This window comes from Electrophorus electricus, chromosome 5, assembly GCF_013358815.1.
Source record: "Electrophorus electricus isolate fEleEle1 chromosome 5, fEleEle1.pri, whole genome shotgun sequence".
Taxonomy (NCBI): domain Eukaryota; kingdom Metazoa; phylum Chordata; class Actinopteri; order Gymnotiformes; family Gymnotidae; genus Electrophorus; species Electrophorus electricus.
The window spans coordinates 38,938-59,505 of NC_049539.1; the positions used below are offsets into that span (position 1 = coordinate 38,938).

General features: G+C 42.9%; 2 protein-coding genes across 4 annotated transcripts in view; both read left to right on the forward strand.

The window, feature by feature from the left end:
- The window catches only part of oxsr1b (oxidative stress responsive kinase 1b), a 34,862-nt gene extending 21,913 nt beyond the window's left edge, over positions 1-12,949 (forward strand). Inside the window, exons 5-17 of the mRNA XM_027022391.2 lie at positions 4-59; positions 1,103-1,212; positions 2,293-2,394; positions 2,586-2,768; positions 3,409-3,474; positions 3,604-3,726; positions 7,183-7,218; positions 7,487-7,597; positions 7,929-7,987; positions 9,368-9,420; positions 9,821-9,889; positions 10,048-10,112; positions 10,237-12,949. Coding sequence (XP_026878192.2) covers positions 4-59; positions 1,103-1,212; positions 2,293-2,394; positions 2,586-2,768; positions 3,409-3,474; positions 3,604-3,726; positions 7,183-7,218; positions 7,487-7,597; positions 7,929-7,987; positions 9,368-9,420; positions 9,821-9,889; positions 10,048-10,112; positions 10,237-10,311 — 1,108 coding nt within the window. The 3' untranslated portion in view covers positions 10,312-12,949. The remainder of the gene's footprint in view (positions 1-3; positions 60-1,102; positions 1,213-2,292; positions 2,395-2,585; positions 2,769-3,408; positions 3,475-3,603; positions 3,727-7,182; positions 7,219-7,486; positions 7,598-7,928; positions 7,988-9,367; positions 9,421-9,820; positions 9,890-10,047; positions 10,113-10,236) is intronic.
- A 926-nt stretch (positions 12,950-13,875) lies between these two features.
- slc22a13b (solute carrier family 22 member 13b) lies at positions 13,876-20,214 on the forward strand. Of its 3 annotated transcripts, none has more exons than XM_035526655.1 (10): positions 13,876-14,402; positions 15,185-15,288; positions 15,649-15,803; positions 16,284-16,452; positions 16,706-16,826; positions 16,936-17,030; positions 17,305-17,519; positions 17,762-17,870; positions 18,044-18,253; positions 19,756-20,214. In XM_035526655.1, exons 1-10 carry the CDS (start codon positions 14,028-14,030, stop codon positions 19,817-19,819), a joined length of 1,617 nt encoding a protein of 538 aa, XP_035382548.1. In that variant the 5' UTR covers positions 13,876-14,027; the 3' UTR covers positions 19,820-20,214. The 3 variants fall into 3 exon arrangements, with proteins under 3 accessions (XP_035382548.1, XP_035382549.1, XP_035382550.1); XM_035526656.1 differs by having other exon boundaries at positions 15,649-15,776; XM_035526657.1 differs by having other exon boundaries at positions 14,175-14,259.
- Positions 20,215-20,568: the final 354 nt, after the last annotated feature.

Sequence of the window (20,568 nt, forward strand, 5' to 3'; positions counted from 1 at the left end):
CAGGGACCTGAAGGCTGGGAACATACTGCTGGGAGAGGATGGCTCAGTTCAGATCGCAGGTATGATGACACAAATCTCAGTTATGATGTCACACTGTCTGCTGGTATGATGTTACAAATTGCAGGCATGATGTCACACTGTCTGCAGGATTTTAAATGCCAAACTGTTGTCTACCCTATTGTATACAAAAACCCCTGTCTAGATCAGTCTGTAAAAAGCATGCACCTATGAACACATGCGTGAGCGTTCAGTGGCTAGTGTGCACATGCAGGTTACTGACAGCAAACGCACACACATCACTAACCCTATGACAGAACAAAGGGTCACTACTGATGACTGAACAAGGCTTTGAGCTCCAGGAAGGCATGGCACCCAGTTCTGCCTTTGATGTGCCTTTAAACTTGTCTTACCTACAGTGGATCAGATTAGGAAGGATGAGGTGCTCCAGACCTGGATATCTCTCCAGACTCTGAGATCATTCATCCTTATACAATAAGTCTGAGTTCATGCCACACTTTTGTCGTTCATATATAGTGCAAGTTTGTTCTCCCTGGTCGGGTTAGCTGTGAGAGTAGACACAGGGTGTATTCAGCCATCCACACGGCACTGAAGTTTGTAATGGTAGTAAAAACGTCTAATTCAGGGCTGGTGTCCTGTAGAGGCGGACGTGTGTGTGTGTGTGAGTGTGAGTGTGTGAGTGTGAGTGTGTGAGTGTGAGTGTGAGTGTGTGAGTGTGAGTGTGTGAGTGTGAGTGTGTGAGTGTGAGTGTGTGAGTGTGAGTGTGTGAGTGTGAGTGTGTGAGTGTGAGTGTGTGAGTGTGAGTGTGTGAGTGTGTGAGTGTGTGAGTGTGTGAGTGTGTGAGTGTGAGTGTGTGAGTGTGAGTGTGAGTGTGAGTGTGAGTGTGTGTGTGTGTGTGTGTGTGTGTGCGCGCGTGCGCGTCTTAATGAGTCCAGATTATTCGTTCATCACAGTTAAACAGCCTGTTATCTATAAGAAGCCAGATAGTGTTCTTGTCATTTAATCCCAAAAGAGTCATGGCCAGTGGTTTTGTTTCTGTCTGTCTTTGATGTCTAAGTCCTCACAGCTCACATTCTCTGCACAGACTTCGGTGTAAGTGCCTTCTTATCCACGGGCGGTGACATCACCAGGAATAAAGTACGCAAGACCTTTGTTGGAACGCCCTGTTGGATGGCTCCGGAGGTCATGGAGCAGGTGGAGTACAAGCCCAGGCAGCACGCGCGTGCACCCCCCCCCCCCCCCCCCCCCCACAGATCTGCAGATAGACTGGTCCCACAGTGACATTGCTGAGTGGGGTACTGGTTGGGGATGTTCGGGGACAGGGGGCTACATGGCTGAAGAATGTTTTGAGTCAACCTGAGCTCATCTCTAGGTTATGTGGTTCACTATTGCGAAATGGCGGTGGTCTCACAGGAAACGACATCATTTCTTGTTAGTGAATATTATCACCAGCACCCAAATGCAAGTGTGTGTATTTCAGCCAGAAAGCTTCAATGTTGAGGTCGTTTACATTTTTTCATCCTGTTATTGTGAATTAGCGAATGGTCGAGTGATTGATTGATCAATCGATGGTGCTGTGGGCCGTGAAGCCCTGAGTGTATTGCTTTGAGCAATGATTGACCACACTGATCCAGCTTTGGCACTCTGAAGTTAAGGAATAATTAAGAAGTGATGTAGGTAATGAATACTTAAGTGATGTAATTAAGGAATAAATGTTTCTCAATTGGAAATCTGGATTTCCTTGGACGATGGTTCCTGACTTGTCAAAGCTTTTTAATAATGTAATTGGTTTAATCTATTTCTAACCCTAATCCAGTTATTTTTCAGACTTTAGGCCAGTTTTCATCACATCTCTAACCCTTCTGTTAACTCCCCTTCTGCTCAGTTTTCATTAATAAACTCACCTGTGTTTGACATGGTTGGACAGCACGGTCTGTACGGCCTCAGTGTAAACTCCTGTGGACACAGCAGGTTCCCACAGTGTGGTGTTTAGGGCTAGTGGTAGCTCAGTGGTTAGGTGTTTAACTTGTAATCGCAAGGTTGCCACTTTAAGCCCCGCCACTTCAAGCCCCGCCACTGCCAAGTTACCATTGTTGGACCCCTGAGCAAGACCCTTAACCCTCAAATGCTCACAAAAAAAAGTTGTACTCAACCATGATTGTAAGTCTCTTTGGATAAAGGCGTTAGCTAAATGCCGTAAATGTAAATGTTTATCATGTAAAACCCCGACTGGTCACTGCGCTTGCTGACAGTCTGCTCTGCTCCTGTGCACAGGTGAAGGGTTATGACTTCAAAGCAGATATCTGGAGTTTTGGCATCACAGCCATCGAGCTGGCAACGGGAGCTGCCCCCTACCACAAGTACCCTCCTATGAAAGTAAGGCCCAATGTGGGGGTTGGGCTGGGAGCGGGCATGTTTAGTCACACATGAGTGTTATAAGCTCATAGGGTTATAAGTTCTTATAAATCCTGCACTGTGTATTGATGTGTAGGGAGTGGAGGAATGCTAGAGCTCACACTGGGATAGCTGAGGACTCTGGGATTGATGACGTGTGTGGCGTGTTGCAGGTGTTGATGCTGACACTTCAGAATGACCCGCCCTCCCTGGAGACGGGCATCACAGACAAGGACATGGTGAAAAAATATGGCAAATCCTTTAGGAAAATGCTCTCACTGTGTCTGCAGAAGGATCCGGAAAAAAGGCCAACATCGTCTGAGCTCTTAAAACACAAGTTCTTCCAGAAAGCGAAGGTAAGTCTGTGCGTGTGTGTGTGCATGCTCGTGCGTGCGCACGCGTGTGTGTGTATTTGCACACCTGCATACCCATGCCATACTTTCTTTAACTCTGATCTGAGGTCATTCCTGACAGAGCTGCACATGAGGTCTGGAACACGAGCTTTGATGAGTGATGTATCCTCTTAACACTCCCTTCATCAGTGTGGAGTAGCTCAGCTCCACATGTGACGTGATCACAGCCAGTACATCTTCTAAAACACACACACACACACTACCAGTGGAGGCCAGTAGGGGGTGCCTCACACAAGTTGGTCATAGTCTCAGCCAGTTTTATGGTGTTACTGAGACTGGCTTACATTAAGAAGAGTTCACCTGCTGTTCCTCTGGCCGATGTACTCATCTTCTAGTTTTAACATCTGTTATGCAGAGCTGCATTTACCATGGTTACAAGGATGTGAGGGACACCAGAGTTTGCAGCCCTGTGCTGTGGAAACAATAGTCCTGGTTTTGTGTTCCCTCCCTCTCTGAGTTCTACACACAGCCCTTCAACTTTTAAAACTCAAAGTGTTTAGTACACCTAAACCTTGAACTGTGTTCATCTGATGTTTTTAAATTACTGAGTGGAGCGGTTTTCTCTCCTTTTGTTTCGTTTTAGAATAATGAATTTTTACAAGAGAAGTTACTACAGCGAGCACCCACAATATCAGAAAGGTCCAGAAAGGTGAGGCTTATGTCCAATAATGCTGCTTGGGTAAAAAGCCCAGAAATTAGATTTTTGTGCACATTGGGAATGTTATTGTTCCTTTGTGTGTGCGTGTGTGGGTGCGTGGGGTGTCTGGGGGGCCTGTAGGTGAGGCGGGTTCCTGGCTCCAGTGGCAGGTTGCATAAAACAGAGGACGGTGAGTGGGAGTGGAGCGATGACGAGCTGGATGAGGAGAGTGAGGAGGGCAGAGCTGCTGTAGCTGCGTTACGGGTAAAACACACACACACACACACACACACACACACACACACACACACACACACACACACATATATATATATGCACACACAGCTAGCATAACAGCCCTGTCTCTAAATCATTCTATGATTCCCTCATGCATGTGTCGCCCCCTGCTGGCATTAGTTAATTCGTTCATTTTTCATTTGTAAAGGTCTCTACAGATCCTGTATTTGAGTTGTGTCCAGATCTCCTTGTTGTGTGTGTGTGTGTGTGTGTGTGTGTGTGTGTGTGTGTGTGTGTGTGTGTGTGTGTGTGTGTGTGTGTGTGTTTGTGTCTGTTTCTATCTTGTGATCTGTTTTCTGTTTGGCACCAAAGGAGCAGCTGCCCACATCAGTTAATGCGGCCCGGCGACAAGTTCGCTTCTCTCAGCCCTTGGAAGTACCTCCCCCCAGGGTGGGCCCTCCTCCCCCCAGGGTGGGCCCTCCTCCCCCCAGGGTGGGCCCACCCCCCACCCCCCGGGGGTGGGCCCTCCTTCCGTGCGGATCGCCTCTCTAACATGGAAGCACTCCCTCCTCAGCACACACTGGTCCTCTCAGACAGGCCCAGAGAGCCGTGGGGGTGGGGAGACAGGATCAGGGACCAGCACAAACGCAGCGTGTGAAGGTGGAAACATCCAGATGTAATAGTCACTGTACCATTCACAAAGGCACAGACCCACTTAGAGTGACATGCAGGAACAGGAAGTGGTACAATTTAAAAATATCTCCACTGGAATACTGAGAGGTAGGGATCTGTAAGGAACACGCTGACATAAGAAAGAGTTATGTGCCCTTACATAAATTGCAGTTCCTTTAAGTACAGGATAAATGGTCCTTCTGCAGCTCCTGTTTTCTGCTGTTATTTAGTGTCCTCAGTAGGAAGTGTTTAGTATTTAGATCAGACCAGTCAGTGTGATTATCAGAAGCTTGTATCAGAGCTCAGACTCCTGACAGACTCCAGTTTTGCTCACATGTAAAGATGACATGGAATTAACAAAAAGTCAAACTTGAGCTGTTATTTAATCACAAGCTTATTTTTCAGCTGCAGAGACCAAGCTAATGGAATTTCACCAGGTCATTAGTACAGAAGCCAGAGAGAGAGAGCACTCTCACTGGAGAGGCCTTGCGTGATGGGGGGGGAAAAAATTATTTTTGGAGGGTGTCTTTCCTGGAAGCCATCTGTACCGCCCTGTGTGTTTTTATACCTTAATTAAATAAATTACCTGTTTTAACCAACCAAAGAGAAATCGTTTAACCACTGGGCAAAATCTGAAAATGGGGGAAGCACTAACATACTTAATGGCTTCATACCAATGTGCATCACACACTTTTGTTACTGAAAACAATGAGTGGAAATGGTGCACATGGGTCAGTATCTGTGCGTCATATCAGTTATTGCAGCAGTATTTGCATTCAGACAGAAGCAGCACCCTGATGTAGTCGCTGAGAGGGTCAGGGTTAACCCTGGTGTTTGAGTGACCACTCACTAAAAAAGAGAATGGGGTGTGTGTGTGTGTGTGTGTGTGTGTGTGTGTGTGTGTGTGTGTGTGTGTGTGTGCGCGTGTGTGTGCGCGTGTGTGTGCGCGTGTGCGTGCGCGCGTGTGTGTGTGCGTGCGTGTGTGTGTGTGCGTGTTTGTGTGCATCTGGGTTTGTCAGCTTTAGAAAATGTACTGGATGTTGTGACCAAGACGGAGTTCATGGACTGATTACTGGGTTTTCAGTCCCAAGCTTTTGCGTCATCAGGAGCAGAAGAAACTACACGTGATCCGCAGAATAATGACAACATCACAGAGTACAGAACCAGTGTCAGCAAAATTATATGGTAGTGAAACTGTCAGGGTCTGCAGCTTCGGTTTGACTGCTAGTGCGTGAATGTTTAGAGCTTGACACTGTGGCCTAGAGTTTGAATATACATAGTGATGGAGAAAGAAATGAGGGCCAGATTAACAGCAGCACCATGAATGGGAGGAGAATGAAAGCCAGCCATCACACCCCTTACACCACCTACACCCCTTACCGCTGCTGGTAATGGGAGCTGAGTGGGAGCAGCCTGCTGAGCTCAGAACACATGAGCTTGAGGTGGAGCCAGGATTGGAACACATGCGCTTGAGGTGGAACCAGGGTTAGAACACATGCGCTTCAGGGTTATTCACATCACAGCCATGGTCTCTTGTCCATCATGGCGGAGGGTGTTGCTGGTTTTGGCCATTGCATATAAATTATCTTGAGGGTGTATAAATGCATTAATATGAAGGGATTATAATGCATCCTAGGCTATAGGTGGCTGGCCATACTAGAGTAGGGTATTTCATCCTTTTTAAGATGTAGTCTGGTAATGAGGTTTTATTTGGTGACTGAAGGGAATAATGTTTTGTTTGATGCTTAAAGCCTGGTAATTATTGGCTTTTAAAAAGCTGTGTGTGTTTGCACTTGCAGAAAACGGACTGTAAAATTAACCTGCTCTGTGCCTGAGGCAGGTTGCCGTGCACATCACTTTTATCTAAACCAAGATACAGTGCACCTGTTTTGAACGTATTTGCTTCCAGTCGAGCATTCACTGTGTGTGATGAGCACTCACTATCCGTAGATTCCCACTACACATTTACTGCCAGGTTGGTTGTGTTTACATTATCTGACTTATAGCAAGCTGTTTCTCTACAGCGTGACCAGCTAAAGGGTGCTAATACTGGACATAATTACCATAGCAACACTCGAGATCGTTAAAATAATCCCCATGTCAGACATGCAGCTCTTTGTTTCTGATCATTTACTTTTAAAACATGCTCCATGCAGCTGACGTAGTGATCCACGTTTGTTTGGACTTTCACCGCCGTTGGCTGGTTTCATCCCCAGTAATGCCACAGCCTTCCAGGGCTAGGAGTCCCAGAGAAGCATGTTGACGTTGCTCTGGGTGGGCGGGACGGCTAGTGTCCTGCCCCCTGTCAGTCACTGACACTGGCCAGTCGTGGATGTCTGTGTGCTTCTGCTAATGAGGGCTGTCGTAGCACTTCTGTCGTAGCAGGGACAACAGTTCACAAAGACATGGTGCTCGGCGTTGTGTCTCATGCCGCACCCTACATGGTTGTAGCTGTCGTATGACAGCCGGAAGTTCACTAATTGGTGGGTGTGAATTTGCACAATAACTAAATTGAGAGAAAATGGCCTTAAAAAAAAAAAAGTTTTAAAAAGGTTTTTAACCAAAAAGACGTTCCCAGTCCTCTAGAACAGTCATATGCTGAAAGTGCTACACGGCGCGTTTAACAAAAGTGTGTGCAGTGCACATGATTATGGCAGTGCTTAGTAACCTCGGTAACGTAACACCTTGTCCTAGTTCAAAAGATGGGTTACAGTTAGCTAATCCTAACCCTAACCTTAAACCCTGCTCTGAAGTATAGTTAAGAACTGAATTGTAATTGGTTTTTGAACCCTTTCTCTCTGTGTCTCACAGTCACCCAGAGTAAAGGAAGGCTCTCAGAACTCAGAGGTAGGTGTTTGCTTCCTGATCTGCCCTGTGTCCTCAGCACTCTAGGGGGTTCAAACCTTTTGTATTTCCCAGCCTCCTTTTGTATATCCCAGCACTAACCTGTGCCAGGCTGTCAAAGAACACAGAAACCCTAGTACAGGAGCATGGGGGCTGGGTTCAAACTAACATGGACCATCTGCTGAGACCTGAGGACCGGCTTGTCAAATCCTGTTTTATATGTATTGTCTTATCTATTGCATGCTGACAGTAACATTACGGATCTTTCCAGATTTTCCAGACCCCAGAGCCTTTCAGTAGTCATCTGCAGCCCAGCGTTCCTGAGCAGGCTGATGTGCCTCAGTCAGGAGGGCAGCCCAGCCTTCCTGTACCCACCAACCCTGTACGTCCTTTAACAAAGGCAATACAGACACTGCGCAGACACGCTTGCACTGTGCACAGACATATTGAATACTTTGATTTCTGTGGTGCTAATACAGAGGCTATTGGCAAATATTTTTTTATAGTTGTTACTGTATGTTTTTGCCATGCCTCTTCTGTTCCTCTTATTGAGTTACTGACTGCAACTGAAACCTGTATTCTTTAAAATGGCTGTATGTAGCTTTACACGCAACCAGTCAGTATTCGAATGAATGTCACGTTAAATGTGTTGTAGAAAGAGAAAGTTCAAAAGCAATGCTAGAATCCTCAGTCCCTTGACCTTTGACCCACAGGCCGTGACCCCTGCAAGTGATTCCTGTAAATCGCCGATCAGCTTGGTGTTGAGGTTGAGGTATGCTGTGTTGGTCCGTGCTGGTCTGCTCCTCTGCCTGCCTTAACAGTCATGCTGACATGTTCACTTTTTGTACACTTCCATATGATGTCACATTGTGACAATTAGGCATTCACTGGGACTAAACCTTGTGCAGCTGCAGTGATGTTTACAGCTGCAGTGTTTGATTTTAATATATATATTCCCATTGGATAATTACTGCATGGGTGATTGTTTCAGCTGTCAGCAAGTTATTTAACCCTAACTGATGCAGTGAGTAGCTTCTCATTTGTTAAACAATCATGTCAAAAGACACATCCTGTGGTCGAGGAAAAGATGTTAATCTGTTTCAGAAGGGTCAAATTATTGGCATGCATCAAGCAGAGAAAACATCTAAGGAGATGCTGAAACTACTAAAATCAGGTTAAGAACTGTCCAACGCATTAAAAAGTGGAAGGACAGTGGGAAAACATCATCTTCAAGGAAGGAATGTGGTCGGAAAAAAATCTTGAATGATCGTGAACGGCTATCACTTAAATGTGTTGTGAAATCAAATCGCAGAAAAAAAACAATAGAACTCAGGGATATGTTTAATAGTGAAAGTACGAGCATTTCCACACGCAATGTGAAGGGAACTCAAGGGATTGGGACTAAACAGCTGTGTAGCCTTAAGAAAACCACTTGTCAGTGAGGCTAACTGGCAGAAACAGCTTCAATTTTCTAGGGAGCATAAAGATTGGACTCTGGAGCATTGGAAGGAGGTCATGTGGTCTGAGTCCAGATATACCCTGTTCCAGAGTGATGGGCACATCAGGGTAAGAAGAGAGTTGGCTGAAGTGATGTACCCATCATGCCTAGTGCCTACCATACAAGCCTGGGGGGGCAGTACTATGATCTGGGGTTGCTGCAGTTGGTCAGGTCTAGGTTCAGCAATGTTATGTGCCCAAAGAATGAGGTCAGCTGACTGCCTGAATATACTGAACGACTAGGTTATTCCATCGATGGATTTTTTTTTTGTTCCCTGATGGCACAGGCATATTCCAAGATGACAATGCCAGGAATGAGTTCCATAATCAAAGCTAAAGGCGGTCCAACGAAATATTAGTGTGAGACTGTTTTTTGGCCTGTGTGTGTGTGTGTATGCACACACACACACACACACACACACACAGCTTGATCATGAAGCATGATGTCAGTTCTTTTACAAAGTGGTTTTTCATTCTTTTTACAGAGATGTACAGACATGTGGAGTTGGTGATATTCTGCCATTAGTTGAATGTTGCTTTTTGCACTCCACAGGACTTTCTCAATGTGTGTATGTTGGGGGGGGGGGGGGTATTAAATGCTGTGTTTGTTTTGGTAAATCTTCAGTCCTCATTTGTGTGTCCTCCTATTTGTCAGAAACCTGAAGAAGGAGCTCAATGATATACGATTTGAGTTTATGCCTGGCAGAGGTGAGGGTCCTCCTGAAGCTGTACGTAATATAACCCTACTTAACACAGTGTAGTGTACATTTACGCCATTTAGCAGATGCTCTTATCAAGAGTGTCTTACAAAAATACATCCTAGCCAGTACAGTAGATTAGAGTCCAAGATACCAATGAACTAGAATACTGTAGAAATACAGGGATCAGTGCTGATACCTAGAAGTGCAAAATACATATAAGTGCTATAACAGACAACAGTGTAATAAACAATACCCTACAATAAGTACTATAACAATAGTGTTAACACTAGATGGCAAAATGCAATGTACTATTAACATTCCTCCATGTGTACATGAACTGCAAACATTCCAAAATACACACACTTACACTTATTTCCTCTCCCTCTCTGTTCCTCCCTCTCCTCTAGACACTGCAGATGGCGTATCCCAAGAACTGGTGTCTGCTGGCTTGGTCGATGGGAGAGATTTAGTTATAGGTAATTATATGTGGTGTTGGAATCCTCCTTTTGCTGCGTGTTTGCATACATTGATTTCATTTTATATTTGTATTGGTCACACAACAAAGTTTAGTTGCCATAAAAAATTAATTACAGCCCACGGCTGTCTGATGTTAAACCCTGTTGTGTCTGTATAGTTGCTGCTAATTTGCAGAAGATAGTTGATGAGCCCCAAACCAATAAAAACGTCACTTTCAAACTGGTAAGTAGTGGCATGATTTAACTGGCTATTGCTAGTTATTTTCTAAGCCCTTTTCAACCATAATAACACTCACATTAAAACCTGCGTGTGCACACAACACACACGCACCTCTGTGTCTTCACAGGCATCTGGTGTTGAGGGCTCAGAGATTCCTGATGATGTCAAACTTCTGGGATTCGCGCAGCTCAGCATCAGTTAGAGTTTGCCTCTATGCGGGACCATGACTTGCCTAAAAATGTGAAAAACAAAAAGGAAAGAAAAAAATACCAACCGAATGACCCACCCCTTCCCCTTTCCCCATTGGCCCTTCAGATACCACTGCTGCCAAAGATAACCGTAACATTGCATCAGCCAATAGGATTCAACGAAATGTCCCAACTGTTGAAGGCAGTGGGAGAAAAGGATGAGAGATCATGGTTCATAGGAATCACTGAAATAAAGTTTACAATGTTGTGTATGTAGAAGGATGCAGTTTTCACCATCATCTGGGAATAACCTTATGTTCTTTTTTTTTTTTTTTCTTTTTTTTTTTCTGAAAATGTGTCCTTAATTTGCACAATCTGAACTAACACCCTAAAATCTTGATAAACGTAACAATGCCTTATATTTCATAAGGCTACAGAGTGTTTGTTCGAGAGAACATCCCCAGGAGTTGTGCAGTTTATGAAAACGAGCGATTGTGGTTTCAGTTACTATAACTAAACTTTTTACGTGTAGTTTTGATTTTTTTTTTTTCTCTCTTTTGCCTTTGGTCTGGAGGAGCTGGTGTTTTGTAAAGGAATACCCTATGCCCGCACCCCTAGCAAGACAGACTCGTCTTAGCCAAACGTCTGCTCACAAACCCTCTTAAAACTGTCTGCGATTAGACTCTATGTGACACTTTCATAGGGTTGTTTTGCTTTTTCGGCTGCTGTACAGATATTTCCTTCCTCTTCCTCATGATACACTGGTTAGTATCACCTCACTGTCACACTTGCTGGCAGATTCCTATTCATGGGATCACTGACTCTCCTAAGAAAATAAAAGGCTGTTGTAGCTTTTAAATACATTCAGCCCCAGATTTTACGCTTTCAGCTTTTAGCACATTTGTGTACAGTTTGGTGTAGAACCGTGTAGAAATATTGTCAGTGAACACCACTCTGAAACACGAGACCACTTCCCACCCCCAACACGCATTTCAGTACATCCCTGTCTCTCCCAACCTCACATCTCTATCACATTAAGTTATTGGTTTTATATTGCGACCAATGTTATGCCTGTTGGAAGAAAAAAAATGTCTGTGGTGTTGGCTTTGCGTGTTTTTGGAATTTCTCATTAGCTGATGTGGCTAAACAGTTTTTGATTGAATCTTCTCTTGTCTGTAAATAACATGATTTCGGTTGTGGTTCGTTTTTATATGGGTCCGTTCACTCATTGCCTTTTGTAACAGATAGTGGGGTGGAGAAATTGGTGGGAGTTATTCTGAATGCCAGAGCACGTCACCGCCCTCAAAACCCACACATCCTAATCGGAAAACTTATGAGCAAATGTGGCTGAATCCCTTTAGAGTGGAGGATGTCTGTCTGATCTTTTCAGCTTGGCTGTCCCATAGTTCAGAGGTTCTCCATCCAGTCCAGGTTTGTGGTGTGTCCAGGATACTTATGCAGGAGTGAAATGCTGAACAGAACAAAAAAAAAAAAAGCAGGGCTTAGCTGAGGCCCTTGGAGTGCTAGGCTGAGACGTAGTTACCACAGCCATGGCAGGGTTCAACTGCTCAGCTTGCTTTGTCACATGCAGAGGGCTGGAGTTGTCTGTTTTGGGAAGCTCTATCTTATTAGATGTGAGCTTAGAAGGTTGTTTTATTCCATCAGTACTGCAGTACAAAACCACATCTGTACCGATCTGATCTTCCACAAGCCTTTGTGGACTGTTCACACTTTGGTGAACTGAATTCATAACACCATATTCATTTCCATCCTTGGTGGTGCACATCACTAGGGCCTGCTGACATGTCCTGGAGAGGGCTAACCTGAATTAAAAAAGGGTTATTTCAACCTTACTCACCCATGAAGGTAGCCAGAGTTCTGCAGTCTCGTCAGTGTGGTGGTTACAATGGGAGCGCGTCCGTCCACTCACTCAAGCTGGAAATTTGAAGCAGCATCCAGTTTCCCGCAAGTTAAGTTTTTTCCAGCATGGTTGATGTTTTGATCTGAACTCCAGAGTTTCTGTGCTGTTTTAATGGTCCCATGGACAGATCCCCAGTCTGGCCAAGTATTGGATTCCCATTTATGGCAGAAGTCATTCATTCGCCACCGCTGCCACCACTATGAATGCAAGATAAACTTAAAGAAACTAAATGTAATATTGAATATTTATGGTCAACATCTTATCCTTGTACTCTGATGTGAACTCGTGAATCCCATCCAGAAATAAAAATCTTTAAAAATTCTAGCTTTCTGTGCCAATGACCAATTTTCAATTTCTGTTGCTTAAATAATTGTGAATATTGATTTTTTTTTTCTTTTTTGAGTAAAATGTACAACACACTGAGACCTGCACCTATTAATAAATGAGTATCCCCCCCCCCCCCCCCCTTTGCTGTAAACCTGAGTTAGGGCGGGGCTTAAGCCTGTGCCCTAGGTTTTATTTGCTGATCTGTATTTTAATGAATGATGCTGTAGTATTTGGATGGGTTACCTTCACACTCAGTTTATAGGCAATAACAAAACTGTAATATATTTAATTTCTTTTGTTTTTTTCACATTTCACTCATTTTTGCTCATGTTGGTTTTGAATTTAGAAGCATGTTTCTCTGATTATTTTAAATCAATAAAGAGTGAACATATCAGCTCTCCTCACCATGTCTGTCATCAAGTGGCATTTCTGAGGGAAGTCTGTGCATAAATGTTTTGACTAAGCTGATGGAGCTTTGATTACAGTTGTTAATGAAATACATTAATGAAAGTGTTATTGAAGTTTCCCTGTTCCTAGGCCCTGGATCCATGCACTTCACAATTCACTGTTCACACGAAAACAACCAGCCAGAAGATGTGATGTATACATCATGTGTGTGCTAAAGGTTTATGGCACCATTCAGAAGCAGATAAGTGGTTATATGGTCTGATCACCGAGATAGCGTGTTTAGCAGTGGTACTTGTACAAGGCCCTAAAAACTGAGTTGCTTCCTTATGTAGAAACCATTAGAAAAGTTAATTTGTAATGTAATGGCTACAGCTTGAAAGTATAACATTAAGGTAAGATGGATAATGTTTCTGGTAATTTAGAGTGCAATCGAAACCTCAATGTCTAGGTGTTTATTATTGTTTTGTGACTTTGATCACGTTAAGTACAGTTGGAATGTGTATTTATTCTGTCCCTGAGCTGCACTGCATCTCACCTTAAACCCCAACCCTAGTTTTGTTATATTGGTTATGTGTGTAGCCCTAGTTTAATTATATTGGTTATATTATGGGTATGTAAGTTATTACAGATTACGTTGCAGCTTGCACTGATGGCAAACCGTGCTTGCCACAACAATAATAAAATAAATAAATAAAATCCCTACAGAACAAAACAGACAGTGATAGCTGCATCCTATTTGCCTAGTCTCAAACTTGTTTGTACACGTGCACTCCAAAGTCCCTGGTGCTTGTGAAATATGCTGACCTGTACACGCAGACAACAACCCTCCTTGCTAACTCAGACAGGACATTTTTTTTAACATGGAAATCTTAAGTTGGTGTTTAACCCTCAGGTATTGTTTTCTCTCCTTTGCCTACTCAGATGCGATGCACTAGATAACGTGTGTTAGTGCACAGCTGTCAGATTAGGTTGGAACTAGGATGTGTGAAAGCTTAAAGATTAATTTATCTCCACTTGGGTGTTCCCAACACTACGTTCAGAGGACTCACTTGCTCCTTCCTTCACTTCCCAGAGATGATCGAATTTGGGCAGATTTTATCAGCTGTAGGGGAGTTTGAGACGTTCCAGAAACGCCTGCTTCTGGCCGTGTGCATTCCTAATGTCTTCACAGCATTCCACATGTTCAGTCAGGTCTTCACTGGACTTAATTTTCCACACAACTGCAACACTGATTGGATCCTCAAACAAGGGCCTAACTTGACTTTAGAGGAGCAGCTTAATTTGACGATCCCTGTGGATCCTGCAGGTGGGTATGAGACGTGTAAAATGTTCACACCTGTTGAACTTGACCTTGAAACCATTAAAGCATATGGAATAAATGGAACAGAAGAATGCATGGATGGCTGGACCTACCATGCACCTCCAGACAGTAGCACTCTGATCACTGAGGTAAGATGGTGGATTTATAAGGAACTATTGTTTGAGACATAATGTTGGGGTTAAACATACAAGCCCCAGTCAAACAAAGGATGTTACTCCTTTTTAAACACTAATGTAATTAATCTCTTGGGTGTTCCTAAGGGGAACTCGCCATAGGTCTCAGTACAGGTGTACCAGTTGTTTAGTGTTTTTTTTTTTAAGGACTGCTAATATCAAGAAGAAATCAATGTACACTCATTACACAGTTTATTAGAAATTTATATTTGCAAAACTGTCAGTGAACAGTTAGAGATTGTAGTCCAGCTGTGCAATGTGTAGCCACTGGCCAAGCCTGCATCAATGGCCAGTTTAGGGTTAGGGTTAGATGTTGAGTGGTTGAGATGTTGTGAACTACCCAAATAATATCCAGTCAGCACTAGTTACCTGATCTAATTGTACATCTATAAAATTCACATATAAATTGAAATATCTGATGAGTATGGATGCAAGATCAGTATATCCAGAGGTCTTTGGCTGAATGCCATGTTTATGGGACTATGTCCTGACACAGAATTTTTACTATATTCCACCTTCATTCATATACCAAACGAATAACAACTGCAACATTAATTATTGGCTTGGTTTAGTTGTGATGCACACTGGGATAAAAAATGTGGACTCGGGTAGATCCTGAGGAGTGGGTTACTGAGTTAAGATTGGCTCAGCTAAATGTATATCATACAATTATGAAACAAAGACTTTTGCTATGACATTTTCTTTCCCCACTGTATTTCATTCTCCTTTTCTTTTAGTTTAACCTGGTGTGCGACAGTAAGCGCCTCAGTGAAGCCTCCCAGTCCATCTACATGACGGGTCTTCTCGTCGGAGCACTCGTCTTTGGGTCAATGGCAGACAAGTACATGCGTTCCCTAATCAAAAACCCTCATTGATGGACGAGTAACTTTTTAAAGTAAACAACTCCCAAACAATTCCCTGAGAACCTTGTTCCTGAGAGATGCTGCCATAGTTGAAATTAAGGATTATGCATTAAAGCCCTTAACCCTCAATTGCTCAAATTGTATTCATTCATAATTGTAAGCTGCTTTGGAAAAAAGCATCAGATAAATGCTGTAAAAGTTGAAACAGCAGTTTTTGTTTCATGTAACTTTACAAACCTTAAGTCACACTATTGGTAAGACCTATTAATTAAGCCTTGTCAAAGCAAGCTGTGGCAGACAGGGGGTAGTGTGGTGTAACGTGCGTTCTCCCTCTGCAGGTACGGTCGGCGTTTGGTCACACTGTTCTCGCTGACTCTGCAGTTCCTGTTTGGTGTGGGCGCAGCCTTCTCCCCCAATTTCTACGTCTACGTGGCGCTGCGCTTTGTGGTTGGAACAAGTATTTCCGGTATCTCCATAAATACCTACGTCTTAGGTAAGGCACTGATACATTAGTGCCATTTGTTTTAATGCCCATAGTACTTGAATCTGCACCTTAAATCTAAAGCTAATCCTGGTTTTGGTCATTACTGGGAGTTAACTGAATAGTTATTGTAATTGGCCCCTTTATCATACCTGGATTTTAGCTTCGGTGAAGCTAGAAACCCCATAACACCTGGATGAATGCAGTTTCAGTAGTGCATTTTAAAAGGATTATACACATTATATCCAGATTATACACATTACCCTAAAACCATCTAATTGTACTTTGTTTATTTAGAAAGTTGTTACCTTTTTATCATGACTTTGCAGTGATTTTGTAGCACAGTTCTGTCCATTGACACACATGGCTAATCTGCTGGTACATGGCTGTTGATGCACATGGCTAATCTGGTCCATACTGTTGACGAAACATGGCTAATCTGGACCATGCTGTTGACACGCATGGCTAATCTGCTGGTCCATGCTGTTGCAGGCACAGAATGGTGTGGCACATCCAGACGGGCCCTTTTCACCATCCTGTCGCACTGCTGCTATGCTCTGGGCCTGATGCTGCTGTCGGGGGTGGCCTATGGTATCCGCAACTGGAGGGTCCTGCAGCTGGTTCTATCGGCTCCCACGCTGCTCCTCTGTGTCTACTACTGGTGACGTTTCACTCAACTCGCAGCATCTATCTCCATCAAACCCACTCAGTTGAATATCGACTCCTGGCTTCAGAAAAGTGAAGGAACAGAAAAGTGAAAGATATTCAGTATTGGGTTGATGTGCGTGGGGTTTAGAGCGGTTTGGTTCAAACCAGGCACCCGTTCACAGTTTTAAAAAGGTGACCAGTTTCCATGGAGTAGGTAGGGAGAAGAGTAGGGAAGGGAACTGAAGGAAGTGTGTTTTGTGTTTCAGGATCCTTCCGGAGTCGGCTCGATGGCTTCTCACACAGGGGCGGCAGGAGGAGGCCAAGAAGACGATCCTGAATGCAGCCCGAGTCAACAGAAGGAAAATCCCAGAATATCTTCTTGACAAGGTGTCAAGGTGTTATGTTTGTTTGTTTTTTTTAGTTAAGTGCAATTTCTCACCATAACTTCATTATGTGGTCTTTAACTGAAACATGATTTGAACGAATGGTCCACCAGCTGGAGGCGGAGAACACAACCAGAACCGGCAACATGCTGGACCTGTTCAGAGTGAAAGATTTGAGGAAGAGGGCTCTCATCTTGAGCTATATCTGGTGAGCTCGCTGCCAACCCTGGCCCTCATTTCATAAAAAGTGTCCAACTGTATAAGGACACAAAACACTGGACATGCATTTTTGGAATGTGTTCTTTGTACAATTTCAAAATCCTTATAGAAAGAAGATTTTGTGGTTTGATTACAGCACAATTCTGTAGATATTTTTGAATTTTGTTTAGGCATGTGCTGTCTCTAAATGTGTCAGAGTGAAATACACTGCCAAAGCTGTTTTCATCTTTGCGCTTGTGAGTAACTGGTTTGACCTTTATCAGGTTTGTGACCAGCCTGGTCTACTATGGAGTCAGTTTGAACGTGGGGAACTTTGGCCTGGACATCTACGTGACTCAGCTGATTTTCGGCATCGCTGAGATTCCTGCCCGCCTCGGATGTTTCCCACTCATCGAGTATTTTGGCCGGAAAATATGCCAGTGCGTAGTGCTACTGCTCGGGGGGACGGCCTGCCTGGTGATCCTCGCCATCCCAACAGGTACACAAGTAATGTGAGTTAGTACCATGTGCAAAGAAAGAAAGAAAAGGATGAAAGAAGCTCCCTGCTGTTACAACACTTGTAGAGGAAGCATGTGTTAGCTCTGTCCTTGCTGACTGATGGATGTCCTGAAACACTGAAAGAAAACTGGACAATAAATATCTTAACTAAGGAATTAAATTAATCAAAGGCCACAAAATGGTGACTACAGTGATTATGCCTCTTCTCTTCTCTTCTCACAGAGTTCCCTGTGGTGGTCACAGTCATTGCAGTGATAGGAAAATTCTCACTTGCTGCATCATTTTCTATAGTGTATGTTTACACTGCAGAACTCTATCCCACTGTGGTGAGGTACGTCTGTAATGAGGCATTAAATTTCTGTCTTAAAAGATCAATAAAATCAGTAACATTTCGTTTCACACAAACAAATTATTTTTTGCAGCAATTTCTCTTTGTGCTGATTAACCTGTTAACTGTCTGGTCAACATGTTAACTTTGTCTGGTTAACCTGTTAACTGTTGCAGACAGAATGGGATTGGGCTAAACTCCATGTGTGCCCGTGTGGCTGGGATTCTGGCCCCTCTCATTGGCCTGCTGGCTGTCTATCACCATGCCATCCCCATGGCGATTTATGGCTGCCTTCCATTTGTGGGTGGAGCACTTTGTTTCATGCTCCCAGAGACCCTGAACACAGAGCTACTGGATCACACTGATGCTTTCAAATCCCAGGACATGTGAGTTAACATGACAAGCCTTATATACAGTGTCTGTGTGTGTGTTTGTGTTTGTGTTTGTGTGTGTACATATAAAATAAGCACTTTGCTTGCACAGCTGATGGACCTCTGTCCAAAACATGCTGTATCTCTGGAAACTCTGTACTTTACAATTTTGAATATACACTGCCTGGCCAAAAAAAGGTCTCACACTCTAATATTTCATTGGACCGCCTTTAGCTTTGATTATGGGACGCATTTGCTGTGGCATCGTTTCCACAAGCTTCTGCAATGTTACATTTATTTGTGTCCAGAGTTGCATTGATTTTTTCCCCAAGATCTTGTATTGATGATGGGAGATTTGGACCACTGCGCAAAGTCTTCTCCAGCACATCCCAAAGATTCTCAATGGGGTTCAGCGCTGGACTCTGTAGTGGCCAATCCATGTGTGAAAATTATGTCTCATGCTCCCTGAACCACTCTTTCACAATTTAAGCCCGATGAATCCTGGCATCGTTATCTTGGAATATGCCATCAGGGAAGAAAAAATCCATTGATGGAATAACCTGGTCATTCAGTATATTCAGGTAGTCAGCTGACCTCATTCTTTGGGTACATAATGTTGCTGAACCTAGACCTGACCAACTACAGAAACCCCAGATCATAGCACTGCCCCCCCAGGCTTGTACGGTAGGCACTAGGCATGATGGGTACATCACTTCAGCCAACTCTCTTCTTACCCTGATGTGCCCATCACTCTGGAACAGGGTAAATCTGGACTCATCAGACCACATGACCTTCTTCCATTACTCTAGAGTCCAATCTTTATGCTCCCTAGCAAATTGAAGCTGTTTTTACTGGTTAGCCTCACTGACAATTGTTTTTCTTAAGCCTACACAGCTGTTTAGTCCCAATCCCTTGAATTCTCTTTGCATTGTCCATGTGGAAATGCTCTTACTTTCACTATTAAACATATCCCTGAGTTCTACTGTTGTTTTTCTATGATTTGATTTCACCACATGTTTAAGTGATCGCCAATCACGATAATTCAAGATTGAATGTGTTGGACACATTTTAGTAATTTCAGATTTTAGTAATTTCAGCAATCTTCTTAGATTTTTTTCTTTGCTTGATGCATAATTTGACCCTTCTGAAACAGATTAACATCTTTTCCTCGAGCACAGGATGTGTCTTTCGACATGGTTGTTTAACAAATGAGAAGCTACTCACTGCATCAGTTAGGGTTAAATAACTTGCTGCCAGCTGAAACATAATCACCCATGCAGTAATTATCCAATGGGAGGCTCTTCCCTATTTGCTTAGTTAAATCCAGGTGGTGACCTTTTTTTTTTTTGGCCAGGCATTGTGTGTGTGTGTGTGTGTGTGTGTGTGTGTGTGTGTGTGTGTGTGTGTGTGTGTGTGTGTGTGTGTGTGTGTGTGTGTGTGTGTGTGTGTTTTTATATATATATATATATATATATTAAAAAAATTAAATCACTTTCATTTGTATTTATTTTTTGTAGGTACAAGGAAGGAAGTGTTGCAAATGGAGCATCTGACGAAACAGTTAAGAGAACCAAATTATGAGAGGTTTCTTTGTTAAATTATTTCTAACATACACGTGTCGTTACTGAAAACTATCTACTACTAAATGTATATCTAAAAAATATTCAGCAACTGTAATCATAATCAGTCAATCAGATTGCAGCTTCAACAAATGTGCCCCATATGTAAAATGTGATTTCTTTTACCCAGAAGGCACCAGTATTGGTGTTACTGTCCCCATAACAAGTACGCAGCAGCAGTTCATATATGCTTTTGCTGTTTTTTGCAATAATGTTTAATTTTATACTTTGTCCTTTGACATATTTTCGAAGTTTTGAGGGTTCAAAACTGTACATGTGCTCACTTGAGTACAATGGATTTATACCAAAAAGAAAAATAAATGCAAAGTACAAATAAACAAACATTAATTCATTGAATTTCATCAAACAGTCTTTTTTTGTTTCATCTTTGATTGGATATCGGTTATAGAAAATAGTGGTTTGATATTTTCTAACCTGCAATGTCACAAACTAGAATCTAGCCTTAATTATTGATATCGAGCATATTTGTTAGTATAATTACTAGTGAACCCCATATTTAAATAGCTGTCTCTTTTATTACAGTGCATTCTGTTTTCTTCTATAGGTTATTTCTTGATCTACCTATTTAAAAAAAAAAAATTTACTACAATAAATACCTCAATATTCTCAACCCTTATTTTAATTGTTGTTTTAAAAATATTTAAAAATACAATGTTATTCTAAATTATTGTGATTAATTAATTTTATATA

What these genes read in the sequence shown, in the direction of transcription:
- slc22a13b (XM_035526655.1), top strand. Translation starts at nt 14,028, where the DNA reads ATGATCGAATTTGGGCAGATTTTATCAGCTGTAGGGGAGTTTGAGACG. An exon ending in TTTGGGTCAATGGCAGACAA is followed by an intron (nt 15,289 to 15,648) that starts GTACATGCGTTC and finishes CTCCCTCTGCAG; the next exon opens with GTACGGTCGGCGTTTGGTCA. An exon ending in CAGAATATCTTCTTGACAAG is followed by an intron (nt 16,827 to 16,935) that starts GTGTCAAGGTGT and finishes ATGGTCCACCAG; the next exon opens with CTGGAGGCGGAGAACACAAC.